The sequence below is a fragment of the Scleropages formosus genome, chromosome 11 (assembly GCF_900964775.1).
Source record: "Scleropages formosus chromosome 11, fSclFor1.1, whole genome shotgun sequence".
Classification (NCBI taxonomy): Eukaryota; Metazoa; Chordata; class Actinopteri; order Osteoglossiformes; family Osteoglossidae; genus Scleropages; species Scleropages formosus.
This window is the reverse complement of record NC_041816.1, coordinates 15,578,057-15,593,726: the sequence shown is the minus strand read 5'-3', so window position 1 is coordinate 15,593,726 and position 15,670 is coordinate 15,578,057. Positions and strand designations below refer to the sequence as shown.

The window sequence follows — 15,670 nt, the reverse complement described above, 5'->3', positions numbered from 1 at the left end:
GTTAGTGGCACTGCGCTCTCCGTGAGAGGAAAGCTCGCCCCTCGGTCTTGAAGAAGGGGCGGCACTGGTTTTTACAACATGAATGGAAGCTGATAAGCATTGTCCCCCCTTATTACACTGCTGGTTGCCATTTCACCTCTGTGATGATCTAATGATTTATTTCACAAATGCAGCTGCTAGGAAGTAGTGAGAGTGAACTACTAATACCAGATCAGTATTAAATCTTAATTCTAAAAGGTTTGTTGGGATAAAAGTGTGAATATTTCATACCTCAAAACGTGACATTTTATTAATAGTTATGAGTCGGCCTCTGAAAGAGAGCTTAAAGTAATTCCATAATGATCATGCTGAATACCCTATTAAAAACTATCTGCTGATTAGTGAGGAAGTCTCTCTGTAGCAGAGGAAGGCCAGGACTTCTGGTTGTGTATGAAGCTTTCGTCCCTGCCTCCTGACTTGAGTGCCGCGCACACTGAAAGCACAGCACATTTCATCAGATTCACATGTAACCATAGAAGTAGGTGGCAGGTTAACAGTAGTCTAAGATTTGTATGTTGTATGTAGCCTGTCATTGATGCCTTTCATAATTTACACCCATCCATTATCAATAACCAGTGATGCAATGCAGCATCGCAGTGGTCTAGAACCGATCCCAGTAGCACGGCGCATGAGATGCGGTACATTCTGGAGAGGATGCTAGTCTTGCAAGGATGCCTCATATACACAAAGGACCATTTAGAGTTACTGAAACACAGGTCTTTTAGACTGTGGGAGGACACCGGCTCACCAGAGCAGAGGAAATCCTGACGGGTAGAACATGAACTCCACACAGACTGAGCCAGATTCAAACCCCACACTTACAGCCAAGGAGCTGTGAAAGCACAACCAAAGAAAACATGTGCAACATGCAAGAAATTGATTACTACGCATTAGTGCTTTGATACAGCAGGGTCATTTATATTTCCACAATTTTAACTTTGAGGACAGCTTGGCACATTAGTTTCATTGGTGATGGTTTTTATTTGGACTGAAGAGTACTTTGGCGCGGGAGCGCAGTGGCACAGTGGGTTTGGCCGGGTCCAGCTCTCTGGCAGGTCTGGGGTTCGAGTCCTGCTTGGGGTGCCTTGCAACAGACAGGCGTCCCGTCCTGGGTGTGTCCCCTCCCCCTTCAGCCGTACGTCTTGCGGTGCCGAGTTAGGCTACGGCTCACTGCGACCCTGCTCAGGATAGGCGGTTTCAGCCCGTGTGTGTGTGTGTGTGTGTGTGTGTGTGTGTGTGTGTGAGTACTTTGGCTGCTTAAGAATCTCGCCACATATTTGTTACTCTTAAATGGAAATGAGAGATAGCAGAGGACAGTGATCCTGTTGGTCTGTGTGTGTCAGCCAATGACAAGATGGACCTAGATGGATCTTCACTCCTCAAAGGAGCTGCTAAGTGAGGGTGAAAGGGGAGATGGGTCTGTATGGTGCAGACAAAGGTAAAAGGACAATAGCAGAGTTTTTCCGAAGGCACGTTACCAGGAAACGGGGAAAAACTGATCCAACCGGCTCTTTCTTGGAAATGGTAACATCACAGCTGTAATGTGTAGTCCAGTCACCGTTCGGGGTTGCTTTAATGTCTCCAGTAGGACGAATGTGCCCAGAAGAGGCAACACAGCCAGGTGACAGGCATGTGTGCCTGTTTGTTCATCCATCTGTCTGTGTGCGAAGGGAGCCGCTGCCTACCCGGAGAACGAGGACCAGCAACAGAAGCTGAGGGAGGCAGCCGAGGGCCTCCGTGTGGCCACCAATGCTGCGGCACAGAATGCCATCAAGAAGAAGCTCGTCAACAGGCTTGAGGTACTTTGGAGAACTGCCTTTGGGTTCAGTTGGCTAGAAATTTCTGATGCACTAGTTACCCTTCTGATATCAGCAGAAGGGTTACTCTAGGTCTCAGTGTATATTGAGCTATAACTGCATTTGTATTTGCTTTTCCAAAGGAATGCAGTTTTAGTCACTGCAGCACATGTATAGCTGTTGTCATTTGTGCATTTTGGCGGGAAGGGTGTAAGCCCTTCTCTCTCGTGACAGGACTTGGAGCAACTTGTTTACCTTTTCTATTTTAAAGGTCCTGCAGCCTTTATAACTCTCTCCTCATCTCTTTACAGTGTACCACAGAGTAGTTTGTAAACCATTCCTCACACAGCAGATGTGTGAAGTAACTTGACATGCATTTTTCTAGCTTCTAGTCTGTCAGGTTACTTATTCCAGCTCTGTACGTTTTTTGCCTAAGGCGGAATCGGTCTCGTTTGTGTTCACTTCTGCAGTGCATATGCTGAAACAATTTCTTGTATTTAGTGTAACTGTAAGGAGTGTGCTCTGTACTGCTCCTGTGAATCCTCTCATCCTCAGCGATCCACAGTGTGCTCATTTCCACTGGACAAAGATATTTCTGTTCAGCCTTTTTTTTTTTTTTCCTTCTCCCCTCCTCCTCAGCCCATCCACCCACAGATTATGGAATGTCTTTTCTCCTTTTTCAGAAATATGTTTGTTGTGGTCTGTCAGTTGGATTTGGGGAAATGAAATAAAGCGGTTTTATAGCAGTATTTTACAGAAGTCCTCATGCATTTTGTATTTTGATTACCGTAAATAGGATATTTATGTTGAGCCATTCTCTGCAGGCTGAAAACCAGAGTGTTTGCTCAGTATTGTGAATGTGTTGAGCTGTCATTCAGCTCACAAAGACAAGGCAGTGTTGATCGTGCTGTTCAGCTAAAATAACCTTTTGACCATCATCTCCAGAGCGTTGCTGAGTACAGCCCTTGTTCATCACCTGTGTTGGACGTATTTGTTTTTCAATGTAGAATGCTGCCAAACAGGCTGCAGCCGCTGCCACGCAGACCATCGCAGCTTCCCAGAATGCAGCTGCATCCAACAAGAATACTGCTGCCCACCAGCAGCTAGTGCAGAGCTGCAAGGTACCGTAGGAAAGCATGGCACGTTTTCTTTGTAGGCTCAGCAAATAATGGCACTACTTTTCACATCAGATAAGCACATGTACTAAACTGGGAAGCATAACCTAAGTAACATGATACTTTACCAGAGTGGGCATTAAATTTAGTAAATTTCTGGAGTTTGTCATTGAAGGTCAAGAATGGTTTTAGTACCTTGTGCCAGAGCTGTGTTAACCATGTGTGAACCTACAGGCTGTGGCAGATCACATCCCTCAGCTGGTCCAGGGAGTAAGGGGCAGCCAGGGTCAGCCTGAGGACCTTAGCGCCCAGCTGGCACTCATCATTGCCAGCCAAAACTTCCTGCAGGTGTGCTGCCCACTTCTTTCAAGATATTCTGCTTAGATGTTTTCTTACTGCTTATGCCTGCTCAAGTTTAGGATAATCATTTTTCAAAAAATGATGCATCGGTACTCAGAAATCCCCCCCTTGCCTCCTGCAGCCTGGAAGCAAGATGGTGACCTCGGCAAAGTCAGCTGTTCCCACGGTGACAGACCAGGCTGCAGCCATGCAGCTGGGCCAGTGTGCCAAGAACCTGGCCACGAGCCTGGCTGAGCTCCGAACTGCCACACAGAAGGTATCGGCCTCCTTGCTGAGCATCCAGCCTGTCCCGCCACATGTTACCTTTAAGAAGGGCTTCTGTACATTAGTATGTGTATACAGGTAGACACTGGTATTTATCAAAATGTAAGATATCAGGTTTTTTTAACCTTCCATGTAATTAAAGTATTAGCTTTGTAAACTGAAATCTGTTGCACCAGTTAAAACAAGTGACCTTGAGTGTTATGTTCTTTGTGAAACTACATGTAGCTTTTGCCCAGCTTCATGGTTCAGAGACCAGTGAATGTCTTATGGTTTTGTGCCGTGTAGGCCCATGAAGTCTGTGGTCCGATGGAAATAGACTCTGCACTCACTGCTGTCCAGACACTGAAGAATGAACTTCAGGATGCCAAAATGGCAGCTATTGACGGTCAGCTTAAGCCTCTACCTGGAGAATCGGTAAGTGCCCACAATTTTTCATGTACTTCAAATCTTAGTAAAGTATCTTACTGAAGGGATTTAACTGTGAAGCATGGAACAATTTGTGACAGGTATAAAGTCTAACTTGTATTTCACTTTCTGTTGTTTTTAAATGGTAAGTCTATAACATTGGAAGTACTGCAGTTGTCAACAGCACTGCTGAATTGGGTTAAATTCTTGTTTTCTGTTTGCTGCGTAGCTGGAGAAGTGCGCCCAGGATCTTGGAAGTACATCAAAGGCTGTTGGATCTTCCATGGCCCAACTGCTGACCTGTGCTGCACAGGGAAACGAACACTACACAGGTACAGTTCAGCACAGGGCATATGCTGCGTAGTGCAGTGCAGCGGTAATGCACTACAAGAGGTAAGTAAAAAACCCACTGGCTAATTAAAATGGCAGAGCCAGTTGTCCTACAAACCGTGTGATAGCTGTGCTGGGGTTCACCTAGTGATGGTGGGCTAGAGGAGGGCGGGTGAGTCAGTCCTGTTACTCCCAGCTGCTCGTTTCCTTGGCAGGGTGTACTGAGAGAAGCGCAGGAATGTGTGAGCCTGCTGGCTGAAACACTGCATCTGGGAGTCAGCAGGGGCTTTGTGGCCACAGTGAGAAGGGAGCCAAGGAACAGATCTCTAGATGAGCCTTCTGAAACACTGACATGCTGTTGACTGCTGGTTCATTGCCCACAAAGGATATTAGATTTCATTTTATTATAATAGAAATTTAAACACTAGTACAGTCAACAAAGACTAATTTATGCACATAAATGCATAGATGGATAATGTGGCCCCTTATAGCTGAAATGTATATAAAAAAAAAATCGGTCTGTTTTGCTGGTGTAAAAATTGAACTTTTTCTTTGATCAAATTATTGAAGTATTTCTTGAAACACAGTTCTGATTTCCAGTTCTTAATTCTTATTTCTTTATATTTGTAATTCGCTCAGCTGACCGCATGTTTGAGAGCGGGACCTAATTGTATCACCTTGTGAGGACAGTTGAGGCGGTTTTGTCTTGATCTGTATTGGTTTTCATAGTAATTACTGTTTTTTGAAAAGTCCTGATTTCAGTTACTAATGATTTACTGTTATCTATTTAATAAATATTTCATTAGTCTGACAGCATAATGGGTATCTGTAAATACATAATTTACCTGAGCCTGAGTAGTCATCTATAATTAATCTGCAGTGAACTGTACATGAGAGGAAAGGAAGGACATCAAAGTCTTTACTATTATTATTGTTGTGTAGGTGCATATTTTTGTACAAATCTCATTGCTTTTTCCCCTCTTATATTCTTTCTCCCCGGCAGTTGTTGTATGTCATAACCCTAAGTGAATAGCTGTCTGGATGCTGTATTACACACAGGTGTGGCTGCTAGGGAGACTGCCCAGGCACTGAGGAACCTGGCCCAGGCAGCCCGGGGTGTGGCCGCCTCCACCACAGACCCCCAGTCTGCAGCAGCTATGTTGGATTCTGCCCGGGATGTAATGGAGGGCTCTGCCATGCTGATTCATGAGGCTAAGCAGGCCCTCGTTTCCCCCGGTGATGCTGAAAGCCAGCAGAGGCTGGCACAGGTGAGGAACCACTACCCCCACCTTACACTACTGACACTTTTCTCACTGATCAGCACTGCTGTCAGGGGGCTCAGTGTACTTCCTCAGGCAGGTATTTGCGGTATATGTTGATGTGGTAAGTTGCCAGTGTCTTGTTTAAGAGCCACTTAGGTTTGTTGCTGTTAGAGTGGGTGTCATTCATGCCATATATCCATAGTGACAGGTTTTGGTCTGAATGCTGTCTCTGCAAATGTTTGTTTTTTAGCCCTAATAGTACATTTGAAGGAAGGATGAACCCAGACTTTGTTGTTAAATATTTGCATTTTTTCTGTATGCAGTAAAGCACATGCAGAAGACTGCCTATTTTTTTTCCCCCCCCACATAAGTACACTTTGTGGAATTTGGTTACATTGATCTTTTAGCTGCAGAATATGAGATTGGCCAGCCAGCTTCCAGAGTTTCTGTCACTAGGGGTTGAGTCAGGGAAGTCTCTTTTTCATCCCCCTTTCCTTTATTCCTTTGGAGAACTTCTCTGTTATGATGGTTTCTTTGAGTTAAAATGTCCTGTTGCATCCCATTATCTGCTCAGGTAGTTAGTGTTTTAGTTTTGGTAATGTGAAGTCTTGGGTTGTAGGGCTTCTGAAGGAAGAAACATTGGGTGGCATTTGTGACAACTGTGTAAATATGCGATGTTGCTTGGCTGATTTGTGTTTGTTTTTTTTTTTTTTTTTTTAATTTACATTAGGACAAGAGGTGCTAAAGATCAGACTGACTTTTCATTCCTGTGCACCAGGTGGCTAAGGCCGTGTCTCACTCCTTGAATAACTGCGTGAACTGCCTGCCCGGACAGAAAGATGTGGACATGGCCTTGAAGAGCATTGGCGAGGCCAGCAAGAAGCTCCTGGTGGACACTGTGAGTTCTTCCCTGTGGTCACCATTCCACTGCATCATTTTTGTATCACACTGGAATACAGTCCATCCTTAGAATAGCAGTCTATATGGCTGGTCACAGTGGCTGTTGCTCTGAAAATCCATTGTTCTTGGCATTTACCATGTGACGTGTGTGTGTGTGTGTGTGTGTGTGTGTGTGTGTACATGTTTTATATCAAAATATGTCCCGATGTATCTATGTTCCTGAAAAAAAGCAAGTCAAATTAATAAAACTTAAAACACAATGGGCAAAAGAACATATTCAAAACAAATGCAACCAGCCTGATTTATAAATTTTAAGTGTAGGGCAGTGATCCTGGGTTATGTGCAGGTCTTGTTGTGGTTGGCCGACATATATTTTGAGTTATGATAGGTCAACATGCATATCTCTACTTGAAGGTATCTTTTGGAAATGTTTGGGCATACACACAGGTATCTGCCGTATGTATTTATACATTTTTAATTTTAATGCCTTGTTTTGTTTCATTGTGTTTTAAAAACTTTTAAAAAGTTTTTAAAAAAGGGGGGGAGTTTTGGCTGCTGTTTTGTTGTTCCGGGAATCTCTTCCACTTCCCATTGTTCCATAGATGGATTGTATGAGCCTAAAGTTTTTAAAAATAAGTTTTTTTCCAATTTTTTTATGGCTGCCCAAAATTATCTGTTGTTCTGTGGGTAGACTGTATGAGCCTCAGCATTTCAAATGCTCACTTTTCAAATTGAGCACACCAATAACAGAATGTGAACTTGTTGTCCCCAGCTGCCACCCACCACAAAGTCCTTCCAGGAGGCCCAGAGTGACCTTAACCAGACTGCAGCTGACCTGAATCATTCTGCAGGGGAAGTGGTCCATTCATCTAGGGGCACCAGCAGCCAACTGGCCGTGGCCTCTGGAAAGTTCAGCGAGGACTTTGATGAGTTCCTGGATGCTGGAATTGAGATGGCTGGACACACACAGGTGTCTGCTCACCTGTCCTGTTGAGTCTGAGAAGCCTAGACAGTATTTCACAGTATTCCACAATATTTAACCTCATTTGGCATTTCAGTTGTAAAGTGAAAAGTAACGACTTTGTGTTGGTTTCTAGACTTTCCCCAAGTCCTGGCCCTCATTTTATAATTGTAATTGATACAAATGGTTAAGATTTTTTTTTGCAATGGTAATACTCTTGAAAAATGAAAGACCATTGAGATGAGCATTTGCTTTTATGTTAAGTTTTTGAATTATTAGATACAATTTGACTTTGTTTTTCTGTTAGATCACCAATATTTCTGACATTGTGATAATGTTCTGAATGCTTTGTTAGCGACACTGTTCACATGATTCACCTGCAGAACTGGCAAGGTGCTGAAAGCCATACATCTGACCCTGAGAGAGAGCCTGTCTTCAGCAGTTGCTGCTGGAAAGTGATGTAGCCTGAATATCATTTTGGGGATCTAGAGTAGTGTTATGGTCAGGAGAGAGCCAAATGTCTTTAGTGTACTATTGTAAGTTATAAGGAATCATATTTGCTCCACCTTCTCCCTTGCTTAACTATGCTCTTGCTATTAGATGGGGTTCACATGTGAGGATTGAGTTGTTGGTGTTTGTCTAGCAACAGCAGTGTCTTTATTGTATCTACCTTTCAGTGCAAGGAAGACCAGATCCAGGTCATTGGAAACCTGAAAAACATTTCCATGGCTTCCAGCAAACTGCTCCTGGCTGCCAAGTCCCTCTCGGTAGATCCCGGAGCAGCCAACGCCAAGAACCTGCTGGCGGCTGCAGCAAGGTGGGAGGTTCTGCAATAATGTACCAGGAGTAAGGGAGCAAATCATTCACATGGGTCCATTAAAGTGTGAATCAGTGTAAACGCTGCATTTGTATTGCCCAATTATTGAATGCACACCCTCCTCCAGTGAAACTAATCAGGTTAGTTGTTCTGATTTATGGTTTGACACACTTACACATTCATACCCTGTTGTATGAGCCCTGCAGTGCTTTAGGCCGTCTCCCTGTCAACTGGGTGCACGTTACCCTGCCATTCTGTAGTTGGTGCTGCAGGAACTATGCCAGGCAAGCATCTGCTGGAATAGGAGAGCTGTTTCTGACTTGGCTCACTCTAACTGGACTGGAGGAAAAGAATGATGAACTGGTTCATGAAGCTGCTTCTCAGTGCTGCCTCTTCCTTTTTGTTGTAGAGCAGTGACGGAGAGCATCAACCAGCTCATCACCCTTTGTACCCAGCAGGCTCCAGGGCAGAAAGAGTGTGACAATGCCCTACGAGAACTCGAGGTAAAGATGTGCATATTAAGTAACCGAAGTACTTGAATTTTTTGTACCTTGAATCTTTACATGTTTAAAAAAAAAAAAAGCCTCGCTGTGCAAGTGGGTAAATCATGGCAAATAGCTCAATATACAAAACATAACACTAAGTGGTTTGGAGAAGAACATTGACTAAATGAATAAATGATAAATACAAATTTTATTTTATAAAGAGCACGTTCAAAAATTAACTGAAATACTCTCTTAAAATTCATCTTAAAATCACTGTATATAATTGCTAAGGATGTGCAGTTGGCTTTTTTCCATGCTTCCTTTCGCCATTGGCTAACCTGTTTGCAGTTGTATTGAAAGGGGGGGGAGTCTATATTTATGTAAAGTAGATGCCATGCCACAGTGACTCCTGCATAGCGAGAGAGGATTGTTCGGTTATGTACATATGTGTTGTGCTTTCAAGCATCCTTACGCACCCAGAATAACCTCCTCCCACGTTCTTACTGCTGTGGTTCAACATCAGTGCTTTGTGTGGGCTGTTAGCTTGTTTGAACAATACCTCTTACGTAGAAGTCCTACTAGACCATGGTGAGGCACTAAGCATTATTTCAAATCCAGCATTCTTTTGTTCTTCAAGTCTTGGGCTTTGGCCAAGCGGCTCTAATGGTGCAGACCCTTTTTTCTGGACTCCTGGGTCTGTTGTGATCTCATGCTGGGGATTGAACATATTTGTAATATTTTGTTTGCAAAGAGATTTCATCCAAGAAGCAGTCTTATTTATTTTCAAAATGAACAGTTGTACTGAACTTGGTGAATATGGACATTGTGTCAGAACTAAGATACTACTCTTGTTGGTCTTATGAATGCACTTCCTTACATCTCTTAAGGCTGTCAGAGGAATGCTGGACAATCCAAATGAGCCTGTCAGCGACCTCTCTTACTTTGACTGCATCGAGAGCGTGATGGAGAACTCCAAGGTAGAAATATGAAAAGCTCCCAGCTCTAGACAGCCTGCAGTGCAGCTGGCAATGTGTGGGTGAGGGAGGGTTTGTGAAGAGTTTGCTGTCTATAGCAGGATCTTATCCTGTTCTCTTTGCCCAGGTTCTGGGGGAGGCTATGGCAGGCATCTCTCAGAACTGCAAGATTGGTGATGTGCCTGCATTTGGGGACTGTGTGGGCGTGGCCTCCAAAGCACTGTGTGGCCTGACTGAGGCAGCTGGACAGGTAAGGCCACATCCCTGTGACAGCTGTTGCTGGTTAAGATGTGGTATCAAACACAAACATACACTGTGACCTTTGTCAGCACCTTCATCTTTCCTAGTCTCTGTAGGTTTGTTTTAATATAGTACAAATAGTAGTTATTTAATTTTTTAATTTATTAAAGTGCTTGTTCCGAAACACTACTGGTTTTCCACTTTTCCCGTTTTTAGGCTTCCTACCTGGTGGGTGTTTCAGATCCTAACAGCCAGGCAGGTCATCAGGGTCTGGTCGACCCCATTCAGTTTGCCCGGGCTAATCAGGCCATCCAGATGGCTTGTCAGAACCTGGTGGATCCTGCCAGCAGCCCATCCCAGGTTTACATTTAGTTATTCATCTAGCAGATGCTTTTCTCCAAAGTGATTTACATGTCATAGAAAATAAATATAATGCATTGCATTAGCAAAAAAACTTAGATGCAGATGCATGATTTTAAAGTAGTTTACTTTCCGCCATGAGAACCAATGTACATCACAGGAGTAGCTGCATCAAAATTTATAAGAATATCGACAATTCCTAATCACATTCCTAATTATTGTTTAAATATTGGTGTGTTTGTCACTGAAGATGGGTAATCCAAAACACAAGCAGTCCCTTGTACAGTTTTTCTTTTCAGCCACTAACAGGCATCTAGCTAATGGTGGTGGCCTGTTCCTGCTGTTTGACTGTAGTGTAACTTTCTGCTTCCTTGTTAGGTGCTCTCTGCAGCCACAATTGTAGCTAAGCACACTTCAGCTTTGTGCAATGCCTGCCGTTTGGCTTCCTCCAAAACTTCCAACCCTGTGGCTAAGAGGCACTTTGTCCAGTCAGCCAAGGAAGTCGCCAACAGCACAGCTAATCTTGTCAAAACCATCAAGGTAAGACAGTCGTCAGTGAATATTCTTTACATTTAGCAGATGCTTTTCTTTAAAGCAACATACAACTTAAGAGTAAAAAGTAGGTCTTTATAAAAATAAAGAACTTTTGATGGACACATTATCGAAGCGCAGTTGCATGCTACCAGCATACATTGCACCAGTAGCTGCCTATAGAATTTTGTGAGATAGGGAATGCAAAGTTGATTGAGACAGATGTGATGCAGACCTATAGAGGTGTTGGTAGATCAGGAGAAATATGGCTCCAAAATATGTTTTAAGGCCTTTTTTGGAAGGATCCAGCAGCTCTGAGGGAAGGCTCACTTTTCCATCTTACCACTGTGACATGGTCCCTGGATGTCAAAGTTCATCTTTAAATCAGCCCTTTCAGATGAATTTATAAGGTGTCTTCTATAAGTTATCTAAGATCTATCTTCTGCTCTACTGTTTCCCATTTTAAGAGTTAATCCTACCTACAGTAAGGCATTGACTAGTTTCATGAAGACTGATACCAAATGTGCTGATTCTGTGTGAGTGAAATATTTATAGAAAAGCTCAGCAGTGTGTGTACATGTGTGCTCTCCAGGCCCTGGATGGGGATTTTTCTGAGGAGAATCGGGACAGGTGCCGTGTTGCCACAGGCCCACTGATCCACGCTGTGGAGAACCTGACCACTTTTGCTTCCAACCCTGAGTTTGCCAGCATACCTGCACAGATCAGCAGTGAGGTGGGTTTGCATGACACTCCTCTAGACTTCAGGCTGTTGTAAAACAGTACAATTCCACTCTTTGAAACAAAGCTCTTATTATAGCAGCCGTGCTTTTACTCTTTGTAGACTTTTTGGTTTATTTACACCTGTCTTTGTAATTTTCACAATATGAAATACCAGAAATAGCTCAGTGTTCAAATTATTTTTCTGTTTTTGAAGTAGAATTGGTTTTTTCCTTAACTATACACTGTCGACTCGATATAACGCAGTGGGATCTCATATAACGTGATCAGAGCTCGGAGCCCAAATATCAGTTCTCCTTTCTGTACGTTTCAAATTTGGATGGTTCCCAAAAACATTTCTGAAAGGTAAAGTTATGCAATATAGTGATTAGTACAACATAGACCTACTATTTGTCTGCAGATGTTCTCTTAAAATGTGTAGAGGCATCTGTTTGAGGAAATAATTTGACCCTGCAGCCTTTTCAGCAGCTCAATCAACCTGCTAGGTGGTGCAGTGGCTGTCTCCAGCAGTAACTGATCCCACAACCCCCCACCCCTTCAATCCTAGGGTACTGCAGCCCAGGAACCCATTGTGCAGTCAGCCCGCTCCATGCTGGAGAGCTCCACCCATCTCCTCAAGACTGCCCGCTCACTCATCATCAACCCCAAGGACCCACCCACCTGGTCCGTCTTGGCCAGCCACTCGCGCACTGTGTCCGACTCAATCAAGAGCCTTATCACAGCCATTAGGTCAGTGAAGCACCCCCAACTGGCTGCAGGTTCCTATCTCCAATTTGATTTTACTCTGTTCTGTTTCTGCATGACTGGATGTACACAACATCTCTGCCACATGATCAGTGCTGTTGTTTCTGTCAAACTCCTTCAGCAAACTTTTACTTTCCTGTAAGCCTTATCTATGTCTTGGCATGTTTAACCTACAGGATAAAGTATGGATTGCAGCATTTGAACTTTCAAACCACTTTCTAGATTAAAATATGCAGGAAGTTTTGTTATATGGAGTGGAAGATCAGTTGTGAAACTGGCTTTGAGTAGAGAGCTTTTCAGCCTGTGCTGCAGGAGATAGATGTACACTTTTCACTGTGCCATCATAAAGACTCAAAACTTAGAGGAAGAGTGTCAATGGCAGGTTTTGGATGTGCTCCTCGTGGTGATTCACACTTCTAGTCCTGCTGAAGCTGCTGATGCCTGCCTGGACTGTGTGAGAACAGAGCCCATCTGGCTTCTTTGCTAAAGTATATTCTTTCTGCCTTTTCTTGTTAAATTAGCTATTTTTCTTCTGTGGTTTACTAGTTGAAAGCCATACTACTCAGGTCAAGCAGTTTATCTCTGTATTAACAGGAATCTTTAGTCTTTGAAGCAGAGTCCAAGGATTGATTGAAGGTTCTTTAGATCTGGGATTGATATATTGTGTGGTCCGTTTTCCTGAATTCTCTAATAGCGGCTGGAGCAGTTTAAAGTCAGTATTGGGAGGGGTTGGAAGTTGTTGGGGGCAGTGCAGAACCATATTCTTGCAGGATGCGTGTAACACATACTCTGTTCCTGCTTCAACCACTACCAGGGATAAAGCCCCAGGACAGAGGGAGTGTGACTTCTCCATTGACAATATTAACAAGTGCATCCGGGACATTGAGCAGGCCTCCCTGGCTGCTGTGAACCAGAGCCTCCCCAGCAGGGATGACATCTCCCTAGAGGTAACTCCTGTCTGCATGTGCTTTCACAGAGGAGAGCTGGCTTTTAGTGGCTATGATCGGAAGATTAGGACTCCATTTCATTGCACTGTTACAACTCCAGTCTGTAAGAGCTCATTAATTTTTCTATTGTAAGACATATTCCACCCTTTCTGCTGCTTCAGTGCTGTTGATCAGTCTCTGACTGTTCGAGCCCAGTGTTCATTCTTGTGCACAAATTATCACTGGCCCATTTCTGTGTCCAGTTAGAGAATAACTTTGCAATGCAAAATTCTTGTTCATCCTCAGGCTTTGCAGGATCAGCTTACATCAGCTGTTCAGGAGATTGGGCATCTCATAGACCCCATCTCCACAGCAGCAAGAGGGGAGGCTGCACAGCTGGGACACAAAGTGGGCTTCACCTTCCTCATACTTTCTTTTCATCACTACTCTTTTTTCTTTTTTTTCTTTCTAAGTTCCCTGTGGCTTGTGTAAAAATGACCTAGTGGTGGCTTCCTCTACCCCGCAGGTGACTCAGCTGGCCAGCTACTTTGAGCCACTTATTGTGGCATCAGTGGGTGTGGCCTCCAAGCTCTTGGATCATCAGCAGCAGATGACAGTCCTGGACCAGACCAAGACTTTGGCGGAGTCTGCACTACAGATGTTGTATGCTGCCAAAGAGGGAGGAGGGAACCCCAAGGTGCAGCACTAATGGATGATGCTATATCCTGCTTCATAATAGTTTTTCATATGCAATAGTCTTGCATGGCATTTCTCAGCCTTTTTTGGGTCACTGTAGAGTTTTAGGAAAATGAGACAGAGGTCATGAATACATTATGGAAGGTCTGAAATATTCTTTTGTCCAGAAATTACAGTAGTTCAACTGGTGTTTTGACTCAACTATTACTTTGAGCAGAAACAAAGCCTTACCTGGATGAGAGGTTTGAAATATTTTTCTGTGCATAGTACAGTGTGAGAGTATGGTGTGTGATATATACACACACACACACGGCCAAAATACAGGGTAGTTAAATTATTGTACATCCCTGGATGCCAGAGTCCAGTACCACTGAGTGCTTTGTAGTCCAGTGATAGATAAGAACGAGAAGTGAACATTTTCAAACAAGATGGCAAGTCTTGCGTCAGTACTCAGCTGGCACACAAACCATCTGTTCTCAACCAAACAGCACTGTGTTTGAATAGCTTAGCTTTGTTGTACTGCTGTGTTAGTGTCCGGCCTTTGTCCTATTGTCAGTTGCTGTGTAACCATGCAGACTGACATGCTCTGTCAAGGCACTCTAGGGTAAAGATGTATCTTCCTGCACAGGCGGCACATACCCACGATGCCATTGCTGAGGCAGCCCAGCTGATGAAGGAGGCCGTAGACGACATCATGGTGACTTTGAATGAGGCTGCCAGTGAGGTGGGCATGGTGGGAGGAATGGTGGAGTCCATTGCGGAAGCCATGGGCCGGGTGAGTGTGAAGTACACCAGCTGGCATTTTCGGGTTGTCCAATTACTGATGGTCTCATCCTATTATGAAACATGATTTTCATTTAGCATAGAATCTTTGCTTCAATTCAACAGTCACAGCTGTGCACACAGGAAAAGTGACAGACTGGGGACTGACATGGTAATAATACTAATATAGTAAGAAAATAACACTTGTAAAATGGCGAGTGTATTGAAACAGCTGTATCTTACTGTCTTCAGAGTCCAAAAGTTTGACCAGTTTTTTTTTTTAAATAACCCAATACCTCATTAGTTGTTTCTGTTGCAATGCAGTGGACAGATACATCCCTTGAAGAGCCCTTCAGCAGGAAGATTAATGAGAAATACCCAATCTGAGATATTCTCCTGTCAGTTGTCTATAATTCTGTTTCTCTGGATAAGACATTTAATTGCTAACTATTCCCATGTTAGTTGAGTCCAAGATTTTCTTTCTAGGTCGTTAATCATTCTCTCAGATGTTTTCTGCTGACATCTATCTGATTTGCTGTAGCAGATCAGCTGAATGTTTATCCAGTGTTGTATTTTCTACTGAAAATGAACTGTTTACAGAAATAAGATTTTTTTTAAAAGATGTAAATTATATGGAATTCAGGTAAACCTCATTTATATATGTGTATGATATTATATAAAAGATTTCCTTGAGCCCATTTTAATGCTCTCTAAGTGTTATCTGTTTTGAATATGTGCCGTTGTAGGCTTAGTTCTGTTAACTTCTTGACTCCTCTAGCTGGATGAAGGAACACCCCCAGAACCAGAGGGCTCCTTTGTTGACTACCAAACTACTATGGTGAAATACTCCAAGGCCATTGCTGTCACCGCCCAGGAGATGGTGGGGAGAAATGCCCTTCTCAGAGCTTTTGTTCCTGTTCTTGCACAATAACAGTAATACAGTATATTAAACTTGTGCCATGCTG

At 43.4% G+C, this 15,670-nt stretch overlaps 1 protein-coding gene across 3 annotated transcripts in view; it reads left to right on the top strand.

Moving 5' to 3' along the window:
* The window catches only part of tln2b (talin 2b), an 86,725-nt gene that overhangs the window by 59,204 nt on the left and 11,851 nt on the right, over nt 1-15,670 (top strand). For all 3 annotated transcript variants that reach the window (XM_018763744.2, XM_029256173.1, XM_018763743.2), the window contains 22 exons: nt 1,710-1,838; nt 2,843-2,956; nt 3,185-3,298; nt 3,432-3,566; nt 3,860-3,988; nt 4,209-4,311; nt 5,369-5,577; nt 6,350-6,469; nt 7,244-7,441; nt 8,110-8,249; nt 8,659-8,752; nt 9,622-9,711; nt 9,836-9,958; nt 10,165-10,308; nt 10,687-10,848; nt 11,432-11,572; nt 12,125-12,306; nt 13,136-13,268; nt 13,554-13,655; nt 13,774-13,944; nt 14,572-14,718; nt 15,484-15,585. In XM_018763744.2, coding sequence (XP_018619260.1) covers nt 1,710-1,838; nt 2,843-2,956; nt 3,185-3,298; nt 3,432-3,566; nt 3,860-3,988; nt 4,209-4,311; nt 5,369-5,577; nt 6,350-6,469; nt 7,244-7,441; nt 8,110-8,249; nt 8,659-8,752; nt 9,622-9,711; nt 9,836-9,958; nt 10,165-10,308; nt 10,687-10,848; nt 11,432-11,572; nt 12,125-12,306; nt 13,136-13,268; nt 13,554-13,655; nt 13,774-13,944; nt 14,572-14,718; nt 15,484-15,585 — 2,982 coding nt within the window. The remainder of the gene's footprint in view (nt 1-1,709; nt 1,839-2,842; nt 2,957-3,184; nt 3,299-3,431; nt 3,567-3,859; nt 3,989-4,208; nt 4,312-5,368; nt 5,578-6,349; nt 6,470-7,243; nt 7,442-8,109; nt 8,250-8,658; nt 8,753-9,621; nt 9,712-9,835; nt 9,959-10,164; nt 10,309-10,686; nt 10,849-11,431; nt 11,573-12,124; nt 12,307-13,135; nt 13,269-13,553; nt 13,656-13,773; nt 13,945-14,571; nt 14,719-15,483; nt 15,586-15,670) is intronic.